Source organism: Monodon monoceros, unplaced genomic scaffold (assembly GCF_005190385.1).
Source record: "Monodon monoceros isolate NGI ecotype Baffin Bay Population unplaced genomic scaffold, NGI_Narwhal_1 Super_Scaffold_2, whole genome shotgun sequence".
NCBI classification, from domain to species: domain Eukaryota; kingdom Metazoa; phylum Chordata; class Mammalia; order Artiodactyla; family Monodontidae; genus Monodon; species Monodon monoceros.
This window is the reverse complement of record NW_021703776.1, coordinates 49,801,098-49,816,575: the sequence shown is the minus strand read 5'-3', so window position 1 is coordinate 49,816,575 and position 15,478 is coordinate 49,801,098. Positions and strand designations below refer to the sequence as shown.

General features: G+C 35.8%; 1 protein-coding gene across 1 annotated transcript; it reads right to left on the bottom strand.

The window, feature by feature from the left end:
* Positions 1 to 253: 253 nt before the first annotated feature.
* On the bottom strand, positions 254 to 14,574 carry LRRD1 (leucine rich repeats and death domain containing 1). Its single transcript, XM_029234116.1, has 5 exons — positions 12,628 to 14,574; positions 11,064 to 11,262; positions 3,313 to 3,474; positions 1,091 to 1,205; positions 254 to 440 (listed from the first exon to the last, which is right to left on the bottom strand). The coding sequence occupies exons 1-5, from the start codon at positions 14,572 to 14,574 to the stop codon at positions 254 to 256; spliced, it is 2,610 nt and encodes an 869-aa protein (XP_029089949.1).
* Positions 14,575 to 15,478: the final 904 nt, after the last annotated feature.

Genomic DNA, 15,478 nt, shown 5'->3' with positions numbered 1-15,478 from the left:
CCTAAGGATTTATATTAGCTTAAGAACAGCTTCTTTATATCTGTATCTCTGAAGTAAGGGTAGAGAGGCAACAGAATAAATACATAAAATGGTGTCTGCAATATTTTATTATGATGACACTAGAGTGGTAGCCATAAATTGTCATCATCTCTTAGGAATACATGAAAAGAAACATGACGTGCAATTCTCTTGTATCCAGTTTCAATTATATAAGTGCATCATAAGTTCTCAGTTCTTATTCTGGATACACTGTTCAGAATTTAATTGCACATGTAAAAAGTTTTAAAGCTGTTATTTTGTCCATAATTTCATATGCTCCTATCATAGTTAGTGCCCGAGTTAGTTGGTCTCTTAGAGCAGCAGTGGTTACTGACAAGTTGTTATTTTCCGTTTTCCACTTATCAAGTGTTCGGTGGACTCTCTCACTTAATGAAACAGTGCTGAAAATTTTGAAATAATAATAATTTTAATTATCAATTAATAACACTGTTTTAAACTACATCAGTATTATATATCTAGGTTTTCAACCTAGTTTACCAGAGTGAAGTGAGGATTAAATTAATTGGTGAAGATAGTCTATATAAAAATTTAGCACAGAGTTTGGCACATACATAGTAAGTGAATGTTAGTCCCATGCCATCCCTTGTTTCCTTGAAGAAAATCAACAATTCAATTAACATTTGATTCTAAGAGAGATTTACTCAAGACCTCAAAATAATTGTGGACTGTTTACTATAAACCAGTATATTACTGCTACAATGCTACATGCTTTATAACTTGATCTCATGACAGCTCTCTTAGATAAGTCTATCCATTTTACCAGTAAAGAAACTGAGGCACAGGTAAGTTAGGGGACTTATCCAGGATCACAAAACTATTTGGGATTTAAAGCCAAGCAGTCTATCCTCAGAGTACTTGCTTAAAACTACTATACCCATATGGATCTCAAATATATAATAAACTAAAATCAGTCTTTTACAGCAAAGTAGAGTTCATGTTAATATGAATGTTTCAAAACCATGTAATATCAATATGATATAAATCAGAACATGAGAATAAGCTTATACTACATGTTGTCATTCATACATACCTCATTGTAGACTTAGTTTCTGTGACTGCCAGGTTTAGTTTTTGACACAAAAATTGAAAATTTGTTTCAGTAATATTGTTGGCAACTATCTTGAAGATCTTTGCTAAGATTTTCTCTACATTTGAACATAAAAGAAAATTTAGGTCATCTCTTTTGAAAAACATACTCTATTCTGAGTTAATATTATAGCTAGGTTTTTTACTTCTGTGCTGCTATAAGATGTACATATCAAATAAGATTTAAAACTAAAGTGCAGCTCTAACACACAAACTGAAGTTTGAACCATTTATTCCATTTCTTCTAAAATCTGAATAACCCTAAACATAAATAATATAAAATGTCTATTTAAAAGGATATTATAAGCAACTTCAAGGTGATCATCAAACCCTTTAATTCTTTCAGGATTTGAAATGAATTTAGCTCCTTCCTTCAATTCTGACTTTTTAATATGCTCCTTTGGGTACCATCCTGAGAAACCAAGTTCAAATCTACTATAAATATGGTATATATATATATATATATATATATATATATATATATATATGCTTATTTTATATTCACATCACTTATTTAATGAATGTTGGCTTAGATATAAGTAGAGTATTTTTAGTTTATAAAAAAGCTTCTAGGTAATTTGAACTAGATCCATTTTTTTTTAGATCCACTTTTTGTTAACCAAGGTAATTTGAGAATTTTCAAGAACCAGTCATCTGCCATCCCTCTGTAATCATCCCAAATCTGTTCTATGCTTTCTGTTTTTAAATTTTTATCCATACCATTAATCCCTCAGGCTAGATTTTATGCTAATGAGATAATTGAAAATCCAATCTCCTAAGTGAAATTTTAAGGAAGAGACCCCATGTTCTTTGTTAATTGCAGAATTAACATCTCCTATGATGACTTCCTTTCCAATTTCTCTCGGTGCCAAGCCTGCAGTATGAAGGCCCCTTGGGAATAAAGAAAGGAGATAAATGGCTTGGATTCTCTTGTTTTTGCTGACTTTCATCTGTTGTCATTGCCCGTTGAACTTTCCCCAAAGAGGCTAGAACCACATGAATCTTCCTTCCTCAGGAACTTGAGTAACAGAATTTTAACAAGGAAGTTCAATCATGTAACTTTACAGACCTTCTCTAAAGTACTGTTACCTAACAGGAGTACTTTATAGATCCTTGGAAACCCCTAAAAGCTTTGTTTTATAAAAATAAAGTTACCATTAAATATCCCTTATTTTATGATAATTAGCAGAACCAACTTGCCTAGCAAGTTAGAGAAAACACCTACAGTGACTTTTTATTGCTTAGGTTCCTTCCATCCGTGAGGCCCACATCTTGCAAAAGCTTCTGCATGGTAGCCATACATATTGTGGCTTACAGAGGACTGTACATTTTTAGTGACCATCTCAATAGATTATAAGATTATGATGATATAAGCCTCCTGATTACATAGACAGGGTCCTGATAGTTGTATATATTCTCTTTCCCCAAATCTGGATCATTAAATTGATTTAATACTTAAATATGGCATTAAATTGGAGGACCAAAATCTGAATCTACTCTGAGGTTTGACAATGAGCGGCAAAGTTAGAGTCCCAGAAAAAAGGTTAGTTGTTGGGAACCCAAACCCAGGGAAAGAACTGGATAGTGAAACTTCCATCCCAAAGGCTTGGAGAAACCAGTCTCCATCTGGTCCGGTGAAAGGGCATTTAAAGAAAATGGACCCGCTCTCTGAAGTAATCAGGAACAACCAAAGGAGCTCTTAAAAACAGAAGGAATGAAGACTGCCCAAGGATTACAGACAGGTGATCATAATGAGCCAAGAACTGACTGGCATCAATGTAAAGGATCTATGAACTTCCTTCAAGGCAAAATACAACTTTTAGAACAACTACATATGGTGATCAGAACTGATAAAAAAATCTGTAGGTAGATTCTCTGAGTTTGGCCACAACCATGATGAAAAAATCTCTTGGAGTACATTGAGGCCAGTAGGTGGGAAGCAGCTCACCTGTGACTTAAATTTACCTGTTTTCAATGGTTCAAATTGTATAGACCCAGGTTAAATAATCAAAATTACCAAAATAAACTCCTAGCCTTCAGAAAAGGGTAGACGATAAATATTTGAAAGTCTCTGCCAGATTGAAAGCCTCTGATTAAAGCAAACTATTTGTTAATTTATAGATGCCAGAAAATGACTTGTAAGCTAGCCAATCACTCATCACCTACCATCTCTCTCATCTGCCCTCTGTAGATAGCGTGCAATAGTATACAACTGTTTTCCTTTACAGATTTCCATTGGAGGTCTCAGCAAAGGGTTATCATCAAAATTTATCTCCTTCAGTGAAAAAAGCTTGTAGATACCGCTAGGCAGAGCTGTCAGATTATTTCCTAGTAGAAAAAAAATTATAATTGAATTATATCCTTCTGTAAAAGAAAACTATAGAGACAAATAACAACTATGTAAAGGGCATCTACTGTGTCTCACTGACAAAGTATCAGAGGAGCCTCACAATGCTGGCAAAACATAAGTTCTTACTGTTGTCCACTTGCTAGGAATGAAAAGGAGAAAGTATAGAAACAGAGCAATGATTCCTTTTTCTCACAGAGAATGACAAAATGAGAAGGAGGCTTTCCTCTTATAATGCAGGAAATGACTTTACAGAGTAAGTGAGATGGTAATTTTTTTAATAAACTTTGTTTGCAATAATTTCAGACTTACAGAAAAGTTGCAGAAATTGTAGAGTTCCTGTATACTCTTCATCTAGTTTTAGTTTTCCCTGATGTTATCATCTCACATTATTGTATTACATTTTTAAATCGAAGAAACTTTAACATTGGCACATTACTATTAAATAAGCTTTGGACATTTTTGAATTTCATTATTTTTTCCATCAATGTCCTTTTTCTGTTCCGGTATCCATTCCAGGATAGCACACTGCATACAGTTATGTCTTCTGGTCTGTGACAGTTCCTCAGCCTGTCCTTGTTTTTCACGATCTTGATGGTTTTGAGTAGTACAAGTTAGGTATTTTGTAGACTATTCCTTAATATGAGTTTATCTGGTATATTTTTTCATGAATAGACTGGGGTTATGGGTTTTCGGAAAGAATACCACAGAGGTGAAGTGCTCATCACATCAGAGATACCTGACATCCACAAGACATCACTAGCATGTTAAACATTATCCCTTGGCTAAAATAGTGTCTTCCAGGTTTCTCCAATGTAATGTTTTGATTTTCTCCTTTCCATACTCTATTCTTTAGAACTGAGTTACGAAGTCTGGTCCACCCTCAAGGAGTGAAGATTAAGCTCCAACTTCCCTAAACATAATTTTTTTCAAAACCACCTTAATCTGTGGGACTTCCCTGGCAGTCCAGTGGTTAAGACTTCACCTTCCAATGCAGAGGGTGCAGGTTTGATCCCTGATCAGGGAGCTAAGATCCCACATGACTCGCGGCCAAAAAACCAAAACATAAAAACAGAAGCAATATTATAACAAATTCAATAAAGACTTTTAAAATTGTCCACAGCAAAAAAAAAATCTTAAAAAAAATGTTTTTTGATCTTTAATAAAAAAAAAACACCTTAATCTAACATAAACCTGACATAAAAAGTAAAACTGTGATAACTGACAAAGTAAGAATTTGTAATCATTTTAAGAGGAACTGGCCTAAAGTTTGCCTTTGTGCTATTTATATATTTATGGTTATATTATTTTAGCCAAAATTAAAGGAACCTGGTTCCTTTTAGTGAAGAAAGGTATTTAGAAACCAAGATCTGGGTACTAGAGTTGCTCATTGCTTCTTGGAGTGTGTGCTGCTTCTGACTTAAGTATATTCTGTCTCACTCCCTGATATCACTAGCTCTGGGGAAAACCAGTTGCCATGTCATAAAGAGGCTCATATGGCAAGGGACTAAAGCCTGCTGCCAGTAGCCACATAAATAAGCTTTGAAGCAAATCCACCAGCCCTAATCAAGCCTGGCTGCAGCACCAGCCAACAGGTTGGCTGCAGTCTCATACAAGACTCTGAGATAGAACAAGTCAGCTAAACACCTCCTGGGTTCCTGACCCTCAGAAACTGTGTGAAATAAATATTTTATTAATTTAAGAAGCGAAAGTTTGTGGAAACTTGTCACATACCAATAGAAAACTGATACAACAGCTAATGGCTAAAAGTACTGAACTGAGATCTAAGGAGCTGCCATTTGCAGGGAAGGAGTTTGTATTTTTAGTCCAGCAACTTAAGTGCCTGATGAAGCAACAATAGCAACAAAAACAAATATCAACATTGGAGAGAAATAGAATTGATTATAGAGTTCAGGATTCAAAACAGAGAAAAAAGAAAATGTGGCTCACTCCCAAGAGAAAAATAAAACTCAATTGCTGTAGTCAACATATAAGAATTTTAAAGCAGCTAATACAATGATGTTCAAGAATGTAAAGAAAGATATTCTTATAATGAATGAAAAAAATAGGAAATCTTGGGGCTTCCCTGGTGGCACAGTGGTTGAGAGTCCGCCAGCCGATGCAGGGGACACGGGTTCGTGCCCCGGGAAGATCCCACATGCCGCGGAGTGGCTAGGCCCGTGAGCCATGGCCGCTGAGCCTGTGCGTCCGGAGCCTGTGCTCCGCAACGGGAGAGGCCACAACAGTGAGAGGCCCACGTACCGAAAAAAAAAAAAAAAAGGAAATCTTGGAGGAGAAATATAAAAAAAAAAGGAAAAATGGAAATGCTAGAACTGAAAATTTCAGTATCTGAAATTAAAAATTAATTGGAGAGACAACAATAGGATAGAAATGATAGACAAGTCAGTAAACTTGAAGGCAGATCAATATGAGATGCTGAAAGCTCTGTGTACACCACACACACACACATACACACACACACACACACACACACAGGGAGAGAGAGAGAGCACTTTAGGGATTTGTAGGACAATATGTAAAGGAAATTGGAGTAGAGAGAGAAAATGAAGAAGAAAAAAATTTTGAAGGAATAACGGTTAAAAAAGTCCCCCAATGTAATAAAATACATGAATATATAGACCAGAAACAGCAAAATCCAAGCAGTATAAATAAACATGAAAAACACACCTAGAATGAATGCCACAGAAAATTCAGAGTAGGCCTCTCCAAAAATCAGCCCCTCCAATTGAAACAATCAAAAGCTGGAAAGGGCTGATAGAATCAGCTTTTTCAGAATTCTGGAACTTAATCCAGAATTTTACAGTTACTAGGATACTGCTCAATGAAGAAAAAGGCAGGAGAATTTTGGTAAGAGAGCACTGTGGCTTTTTCACTCATCTCCATACCACCCTGCATTTCCCAGCATGGCAGCAACAGCTGTAGGGAGGGCAGCCTGCATTCCTGGTGCAGCTTACTGGTGCCAGAAAGCCAACATGGACCTTGTTCTTTTAATACTGAGGCTTTGCATTTTGATCTGTCTGCTGATTCCCCGAGGGATTGACACAGAGACTGACTTTTGTTTTGCTCCCCCAACTCAGGATGGAGCTGCCTTCCTGAGTGGCAAGTTGTTGTCACATGTAAAGACACACATGTCTGAGCCTACCTGGGGCAAGGAACAGCAGACAGGGAAAGCAGCAAACAGATCCAAAAGCCCAGGAAGGAGGAGGCTGAAGAGGAAGTTTCTTGGGGGAATAAGGGCTGAGAAGGGCCATGGTGTATCCTGGGGGAAATGGAGTACAGTAAGCATATCCAGGACTGAACAAATGCACAGAAGAGAACTGAGAGAATCCTAGGTTTGTGCCTGTGGTGGATTTTTGGGCTTCACACAATCAGGAGAAGAAGGCTAAGGCAGAGTCATAGGTGGCCTGACTTAGCATTGAAGTGCCCCAGCATAGAGCTAAGATGCAAAGACTGGGAAAGTAGTATTTTCTTTTATGGCTCTAGGTATTGAAGGACAGAAGAAGATATCCATGCAAATACTAACCAAAGAGTTGGGGTGGTTTTACTAATATCAGATAACATAGACTTTAAGTCAAAAACTGTTATAAAGGACAAAGGACAGTATATATTTTTAAAAGGATCATTACATTAAGAAGATATAACAGTTATAAGTATATACATACCTAACAGCAAAACCCCAAAACATATTAGACAAATATTGACAGAATTGAAGGGAGCAACAAGTGGTTCTACAGTAATAGATGGAGACTATAATACCTCACTTTCAATAATGGATAGAACATTTAGACAAAAGGTCAGTAAGGAAATAGGGCACTTGAACAACACTATAAAGCAACTAAACCTAACAGACATACATAGAACAGTCCAACAGCAGAATACACATTTTTCTCAAGTGCACATAGAACATTCTCCATGATAGACCATATATTAAGCCACAAGACAAGTCTCAATAAATTAAAATTGACTGAAAAAAGTCATACAATATATCTTCTTTGACCAAAATGGAATGAAACTATGAAAAATAATAGAAGGAAAACTGGAAAATTTACAGAGTTAAACAGCATACTTTTAAGCAACCAATGTGTCAAAGATGGAATCAAAAAGGAAATTATAAAATATAAAGAGATGAATGAAAATGAAAACGATAACCAAAAATTATGGATGCAACAGAAGCAGCGCTTAGGATGAAATTTATAGCTGAAAAAGAAGAAGTGTCTTACATTAATAACTTTACACCTAAATGAACTAGAAAAAGATAAGCAAGTTAATCCAAAACTATCAGAAGGAGGAAACAATAAAGATTAGAGCAGATATAAATGAAATAGAGAATAGAAAAACAATAGAATCAATCAAACCAAAATCAACCAAGCAAATAGAAAAAACCAAAAGTTGGTTCTTTGAAAAGATCAACAAAATTGACAAACCGTTAGCTCAATGGACTAAGAAAAAAGAAGCAAGACTCAATTTACTAAAATCAGAAATGAAAATGGGAACATTACTACTGATTCTACAGAAATAAAAGATTATAGAGTACTGGGAACATTATTATACCAGCAAATTGGATAATCTAGCTGATGTGAATGATGGAGTTAGAATTCTAAATAATGTCCTACTTCAAAGTCTGTACTTTGAGGAAAGCAAGGAATTAATCTATAAATCCTGGTCACTGGTATAATGTCTCACATTTATCAAAATATTTTCATAAGTTTTAACTTATATTTCCACGATTTTATGAACAAACAGAAGTTATAGCTTTCCTATCTTGCTGATGGAAAAACTGAGGTTCAAAGTGGTTATCTTCCTAAATCCACTAGCGTTAGTGACAGAGGGGACTAATTCTCAAGACTGTATATAAATGTCTTTTGTCTGAATAATGAAGATGCTACCAGCTTTCAAAGTCTCATTCAGTCCAAATCTATGACGTGGGTATTCCTGTTAGCTTCGTTTCATGAATGGAGGAAACAGATTATAACTTCAAATCTGGCAAGGAAAGCTGGAGACTGTGGGCATGCCAGTTGTGTAGCGATTATCTCTTAGATCCAAACCCATCTCTGTGGGCTCCTTGACTGTTTTTCCTTGAGTGTCACACCAGCAACACTCTTTTACCCCACCGGCAGCAGTTCCTGCCCATAACAGCTGAATGCAGTTTGCAGTTTTCCCAACACTAGCAGAACCAGCTCCTTTCTCTCTCTCTCTCTCTTTCTCTCTCTCTCTCACACACACACACCCCTACACAAACACACACTCACCACCCCCAAGCTCAGAGGAGCAAGCACCAGGCAAGCAGTACTTCGTCCTCAGACTTCCGAGTTTCACCACTGCGTGACCCCTCCTCCAAACTTCTAAGTTTTAATAATTCCAAATTCTTCATTTTATTCCCTTAGCCATAAGATGGTTATTGCTTCCTGCCATTGCTACTTTTGTGATAACCTTAGGATTCTCTCTTTACCCTTTTAGTTAAACAATTAAGAAGATTTTACTTAGTAATTAACTAAGGTGTAGTTTCTGGATCCTGACTGATACACTTTTCTAATTCTGATAGGGACTAACAGAGAACTGGCTAAGCTTGCAGAAAAGTCTGTGATCTTCCTATTTTGTCTTGATTCTTGTACTAGAAAACCTCGAGAGAACTGTGCTTTCTATTGGTAGTTGTGTTCTCCAGTGGGCCAGAAGACTCTGGTCAGCCTTTTTTTTTTTAATGCACAAATAGTAGCTGAGTGAAGCATGTCCTACACTTGGACAAAATAGATAACCTCCCTAAAAAACAGTGAAACTTTGCCAAAATACAAAAGTGGGACCAAAAACTTAAATTGCAGGGCTGAGTTATTGTACCTTATTGCAAGTGATCGCAAACTGATGTATACCTACATAGCCAGCTTACTAGGGGTTCTGGGGATTCAGGAAACAAATGCCAGTTGCATTATATCTAAGTATTGATATATCTACTGTAGGTTTTACTGTACTACTGGTACTAGTGCACCCAAAAGATGAGTTTGTTTTTAATCTAGAAATCCTCTAAATTTAAGAAGGTGCAGGGCTCTGGTTATAAGTGCTACTTTCAACTGAAAGATATAATTTTAGAAACCCAGCTGTTTATGAGATTAGCTGGTACAACCACTATGGGCATAAATTTCCTCATATCTGGTAAAATTGAAGATGTACATAACCTCTGATCCAGTGATTCTACTTATAGCTATATGCACTTCGAAAAACTCAAGCAGATGTATACTAGGAACATGTACAGGGATATTTATAGTAGCAAACAAGTTGGAAACAACCTAATTGTCTATCAACAGGATAATGGATTAATTGTTGTTTAACCATGTAATTGAATATTATACATATTATGCAACATTTAAAATGAATGAAATAGGTCTATGTATACATTGACATGGATTAACTTTAGAAATATGACAAGTGAAAAAGCAAGTTACAGAATTGTAAATTACATACCATATAGTATGATAAGATATAATAAAATTTAAAACTCTAAATAATGTTACTTTGTTATGGATATATATATGTATAAAAACATGGATAGAAAAAAGATATACATCAATTTCAGTACATTGGTTACTTCTAGTTTGGGGAGAAGTACAAAAGAAGTTTCACTTCTATTTTTAAAAGATATACATCGGGCTTCCCTGGTGGTGCAGTGGTTGAGAGTCCGCCTGCCGATGCAGGGGACACGGGTTCGTGCCCCGGTCCGGGAAGATCCCACAGACCACGGAGCGGCTGGGCCCGTGAGCTGTGGCCGCTGAGCCTGCGCGTCCGGAGCCTGTGCTCCGCAACGGGAGAGGCCACAACAGTAAGAGGCCGCGTACCACAAAAAAAAAAAGATATACATCAATTTCAGTACACTGGTTACTTCTAGTTTGGGGAGAAGTACAAAAAAAGTTTCAATTCTATTTTATTTCTTAATCAAAAATATCTCAAGTAAATAACACAAAATGTTAGCATTCCTTATACCTGAGAGTAAGTACATATGTGTTTATTATTTTTCTGTAAGTTTGAAATATTTCATAATAAAAATTATTAAGAAAAATACTAGTCTAGCTTTGGGAATTCTGATATTTTTAGAGTGAGTGATTTACTTTTTGTTGTTGTTGTTATTGAAGTGATTTACTTTGTAAAAGAGTGTAAGGTATTAGAGTATTGTAGGGTGTAGGAGTGGGATCGGGGAGCCAGCAGAGAAGGAAAATAGAGAAAATGCTGACCTAAGGTTGTGTAGGTAGGTGTGTGAAGAGAGAGAGATGAGGTCAGGTTCACAAAGGGAAGAAATAATGAATGATGGGGTACAGGCAGAGAAAACAGAAAAGAAGTGAAAATGTGTGCAGGTTCCCCAGCTGGATTATAACCTCTTTTAGGGAAGGAACTGGACCTTATGGTTTGCTCTCATTTTCTGTACCTGCACTAGCCATTTCCTTCCTATTGGCAGTTAATACATGATGTTGACTGTTTGCCATTCTGTCTTGTCAGCAAAATTTGCAACCTAGAAACCAAAACTCAACTTAATTTATTATGCTTATTGGCTATTCTTGACACTCACCACTCAAGTTTAGTTGCTGGAGAGCATTTAAAGATAGAAAAGATGGTGGCAGATATCTTATTTGATTGTTGTATGCATTTAAACTAACCAAACCTCTCAGCTCCCCTATATTTCTTGGCATCTCTCTGATTGCATTATTTGAGATATCAAGTCCTTTAAGTTGAGTCATATTAGACAGCTCTTCCGGAAGTCTTGTTAACTGTAACAAAGGTTAAACAATTATATTTTTAATAAATATTTCTATGACTAGAACTTTTAATAAAATAAAATGGAAGGAGAGATTTTTGTCCTAAAAAAGATATATTTTCATTATGTCACAAAGTCTTTGTGATTCCCTTGCTTAATAAAACCCACAACAAATTGTGTAGCATGCAGGTATTTCCCCAGTCTGACCAGTGCTACCAATTCAACCCTGTGGCTTGCTAACCACTTTCCTCACTCTCCCAACACTCAGTGTTCATTGCCACCTTATCCCTTTCTTCCATCCCTAAAGCTTACCCTGCTTTGATTTCTTCTCTGCCCTGAAGTCTTTCTAAACTGTTCTCTTCCATATTTGATCTCTTTACTCCTACTCTCATTAACATTACTTTTTATTAGTCCCTTGTGTGTTCTTCTTGGATTTTTAAATGACATGATATATGTTTTATCCTTTTTGTATACATGCTCCCAGTCATGATGCATTTTGAGTAAGTGCTCAGTAAATTTCTTTATAATGGACACACACAGTTTGGCAATATAGCCTCAAATGAAAATTCCTAGTATGAAAAGTATTGCAAAGTAACAGGAATTAAGATACTGTGCTAAGGCAAAGAAAAAATATGCATCGTCAGAAAAACTAAGGCCATCACAAGTGGCGTTTGAAATAAAGGCAGTTCTATGAGTGAACAAAAGAGTTTTGAATATATGGGCCCCTCAGAAATAATCAAACAACAAGGTGAATACTGGGTATTGTGCTCAGTGTTCTTCTATATATAAAAGAAGCATAACAGACAATCCCTAACTTCAAGGAGATTAAAATTTAGTTCTAAATTATATTACATCCATAACTTTAAAACTCCTTTCACAGTTAAACTGAAATAAAAATAAGTCTATAAAATTGTCAGCTTTAATTACTTGGGATCTCATTTTAATGAAATATTTTCCTATAAAACTCTTGTGTTGAAAAGTTTATTTGTAAGCGGCATTTGAGGTTTAAAAAAAAGCCTAGGGCTTCCCTGGTGGCGCACTGGTTGAGAGTCTGCCTGCCGATGCAGGGGACACGGGTTCGTGCCCCGCTCCGGGAAGATCTCACATGCCGCAGAGCGGCTGGGCCCGTGAGCCATGGCCGTTGAGCCTGCGCGTCCGGAGCCTGTGCTCCGCAATGGGAGAGGCCACAACAGTGAGAGGCCCGCGTACGGCAAAAAAAAAAAAAAAAGCCTATGCTTTACAAAATAAAGTATTCCAGCTAAATTAAACACACACACACACACACACACACACGCACACACACACACACACTACAGCTTAGATTCTGATCCCCTTCAGTCATGCCTTCCCCACAAAGTCCTAAATATCCATCTCTTACCTTTCTCCCATTTATCTGGCTTATATTCAGCACTTCCAGTGATTGAAGTTGGCAGAGTTCAATAGGAAAATATATAAATTGATTGCTTGAGATGTTTAATTTCAGGATTCCTTTTAAGTTACAGATCTCTGAAGGAATAGTCTGTATTTGGTTTTCTGAAAGATCAAGTACTTGCAAATTTTCTAAAGTACACACTTCTATGGGGAGAGTTTCCAACTTATTACAGCATAAAATAAGAACACGGAGCGATACCATATTGGAAATAGATGGTTGAATTTTCCTTATTTTGTTTTTACCAAGATCAAGGTATTCAAGATGAATAAGAGAACATAAGTGCTCAGAAAATATTAGGAGTTTGTTTTCATTAAATTCTAAATGAAGCAGTTGTTTACTGAAAGATATATCTACAGGTATTTCTGAAATATAATTTCCATTAAAACCCAAATAATAAAGAGAATCTAAAGCACACAAACCTAGTGGAAAATACATTATTCTATTATAACTCAATTCAACTTTAGTTATTTTTCTACAGTTTTTTATTTCAATAGGAAAGTCTGCGATTAAATTTCCTGAAAATTCTAGGCTGAACATATTATTAAGATGTGAAATATATTCAGGTATTTTCACGATATTATTTCTGTTTATATGGAGTTTCCTTAAATTTTTAAGCTTATGTATGTTCTTAGGAAGTTCTGTTAACTTATTATCACTAAGACTAAGGCATTCCAACATTACGCAGTGGGAAATTTTCTCTGGTATGTCTTTCAATAAATTTTTATCAAGTATTAGAATCCTAAGTTCCCTAAAATTCTCAATTTTGTGTGAAATAACTTCCAATTTATTGTCTGTCAGTTGGAGTTCTTTCATTTTGAGCAACTGAAAAATTTCCACGGCCAAAAAGGTAAGTTTATTGTGATCAAGTAAAAGTATTTCTAAATTTTTAAGTTCCTTAATTTCTTTTGGCAAACTGTTTATCAGGTTTCCAGAAAGGTTTAGTAAAATTAACTTTGGAAGGAAGCACAGAGCTTTAGGAAATACTGTTAACTGATTATATTCCAGATTGAGAGCCCTCAAGTTTTTCAAACTAGACAGAGTATCTGGTATATGTCTTAACTTATTTTTAGCCAAATTTAAAATTTCCAAGTTTCCAAGACTTTCCAAGCCAGAAGGAAAATCCTCAATGCAATTTTTATTTAAAAACAGTTGCCTGATAGTCCCAAGCTGTGATATTTCTTTAGGGATATGTGATATTTGGTTGTGACTGACATTTAATAGCTTTAAATTATGAAGTAACTGAATTTCAGATGGAAGTGATGATAACCCATTTTCTTGCATGGTTAGAATTTCAAGTCCTAGCAGCTCACTGGAGTCTGCCCCTTTAAAACTTTTGATTTCATTCTCATCTAAATAGAGATATTTTACATACTTGATTTTTAAAATGTCCTTAGGGAATTCTTGTAAACCCTTGGCTTTGAGGTTAACTGTAAACTTATCTGATCCTAAGCCAAGTCCTTTCTGATTTTCTTCAGAGAGTTGTGGACTAATTTTTTCTAATGTTTCATGAATTAGGGAGTCAACGAAAGCCTGATATTCAGCACTCATCTTAGTTACTGATAGTGATGAACTTTGTGAAATTTCACTTTTTGACTGCAAACTGTCATATGTAGCAATTGTTTCAGAAAATTGAAGAGTTTTCCTTTGTTCTTCATTTCTCTTAGACTTACTTCCAGAGGAGGATGTTGATGTATCATCACATATACCTAATGTATTTTTTCTAGGACGCACTTTACAAATTTGGTTGGAAGTGGTCCCATCAGAAGCTTCCTTTAGAGAGTTTGATGTTTCTTTAATAACTCCAGATTTCTCCACTAACCGTGATCTAGATTCTTTCCTAAATTGACTAGTGAGATCCTCTAGCTCTTCTGAAGTACTCTTCTTTTCAGACATCTTCTTTGCTGATATGTTTTATACCAATACAAGATTGCAATTCAATTATAATTTTCATGTTTAATTTTTTCCTTTGAACCTACAAGACAAATGATGTGAAGAGATATAATAAAGATGTTAAAATTACAAATGAATTTTAATACAACTTTATTCTATAATAAGTAATTTAATAATTATTAAAATACATTTATAACTAATTAACTTATATATAATTTCTGGCTAAAGATAGTTTATTGATTGCATGCATTTATCACAATACTCTTGATACCACATTAAAATTATAGAAAGGAATAAAAAAGATCAAAGAAAATGAGGAAGGATACATAAGAGAATGAAAGAACTCAGCAAATTTTTGGAAGACAGGGAATAGCCAGTGGCCCCCCACCCCGTGCCACATGCAGAGAGTACCATTCTCATTGTGGATATTGTAGGTTTACATATGGTATTGAAGCGTCTTGTCCCAACAAATTCAGTGCGTTACGACAGTTCTCCAATAGGTGGAAGTAAAATGCCTTAAAGAAGGGGATGCTTTCTATAAAAAGTAGAAGTAAAACAACCTTTTCAAGGACTAACGCCTGACTTTAAGTCTTTTGTTTGACTCTTGAGGAACCTGCACAACTAGGCAGCACCCTTCTTCAGAGGTCTGGATCCCATCTCTGTAGGTCCCTCCTCCAAGTTTGTGGTTTTTAATAACCCAACCTCTTCCCGTCGTTCCATCATCCCTAAGGGTGGTAGCTACTTCCTGTATTTATTATCTCTATGTTACTGCAGTTCCCCCTCTACCTTTTCAGTTCTCCAATACTTGACTACACAACTCCCTATATTTACTGCTCCTTCTTTTTATTATTATTATTTATTGAAATATGGTTGATTTACAATATTGTATTAGTTTCAGGTTACAGCA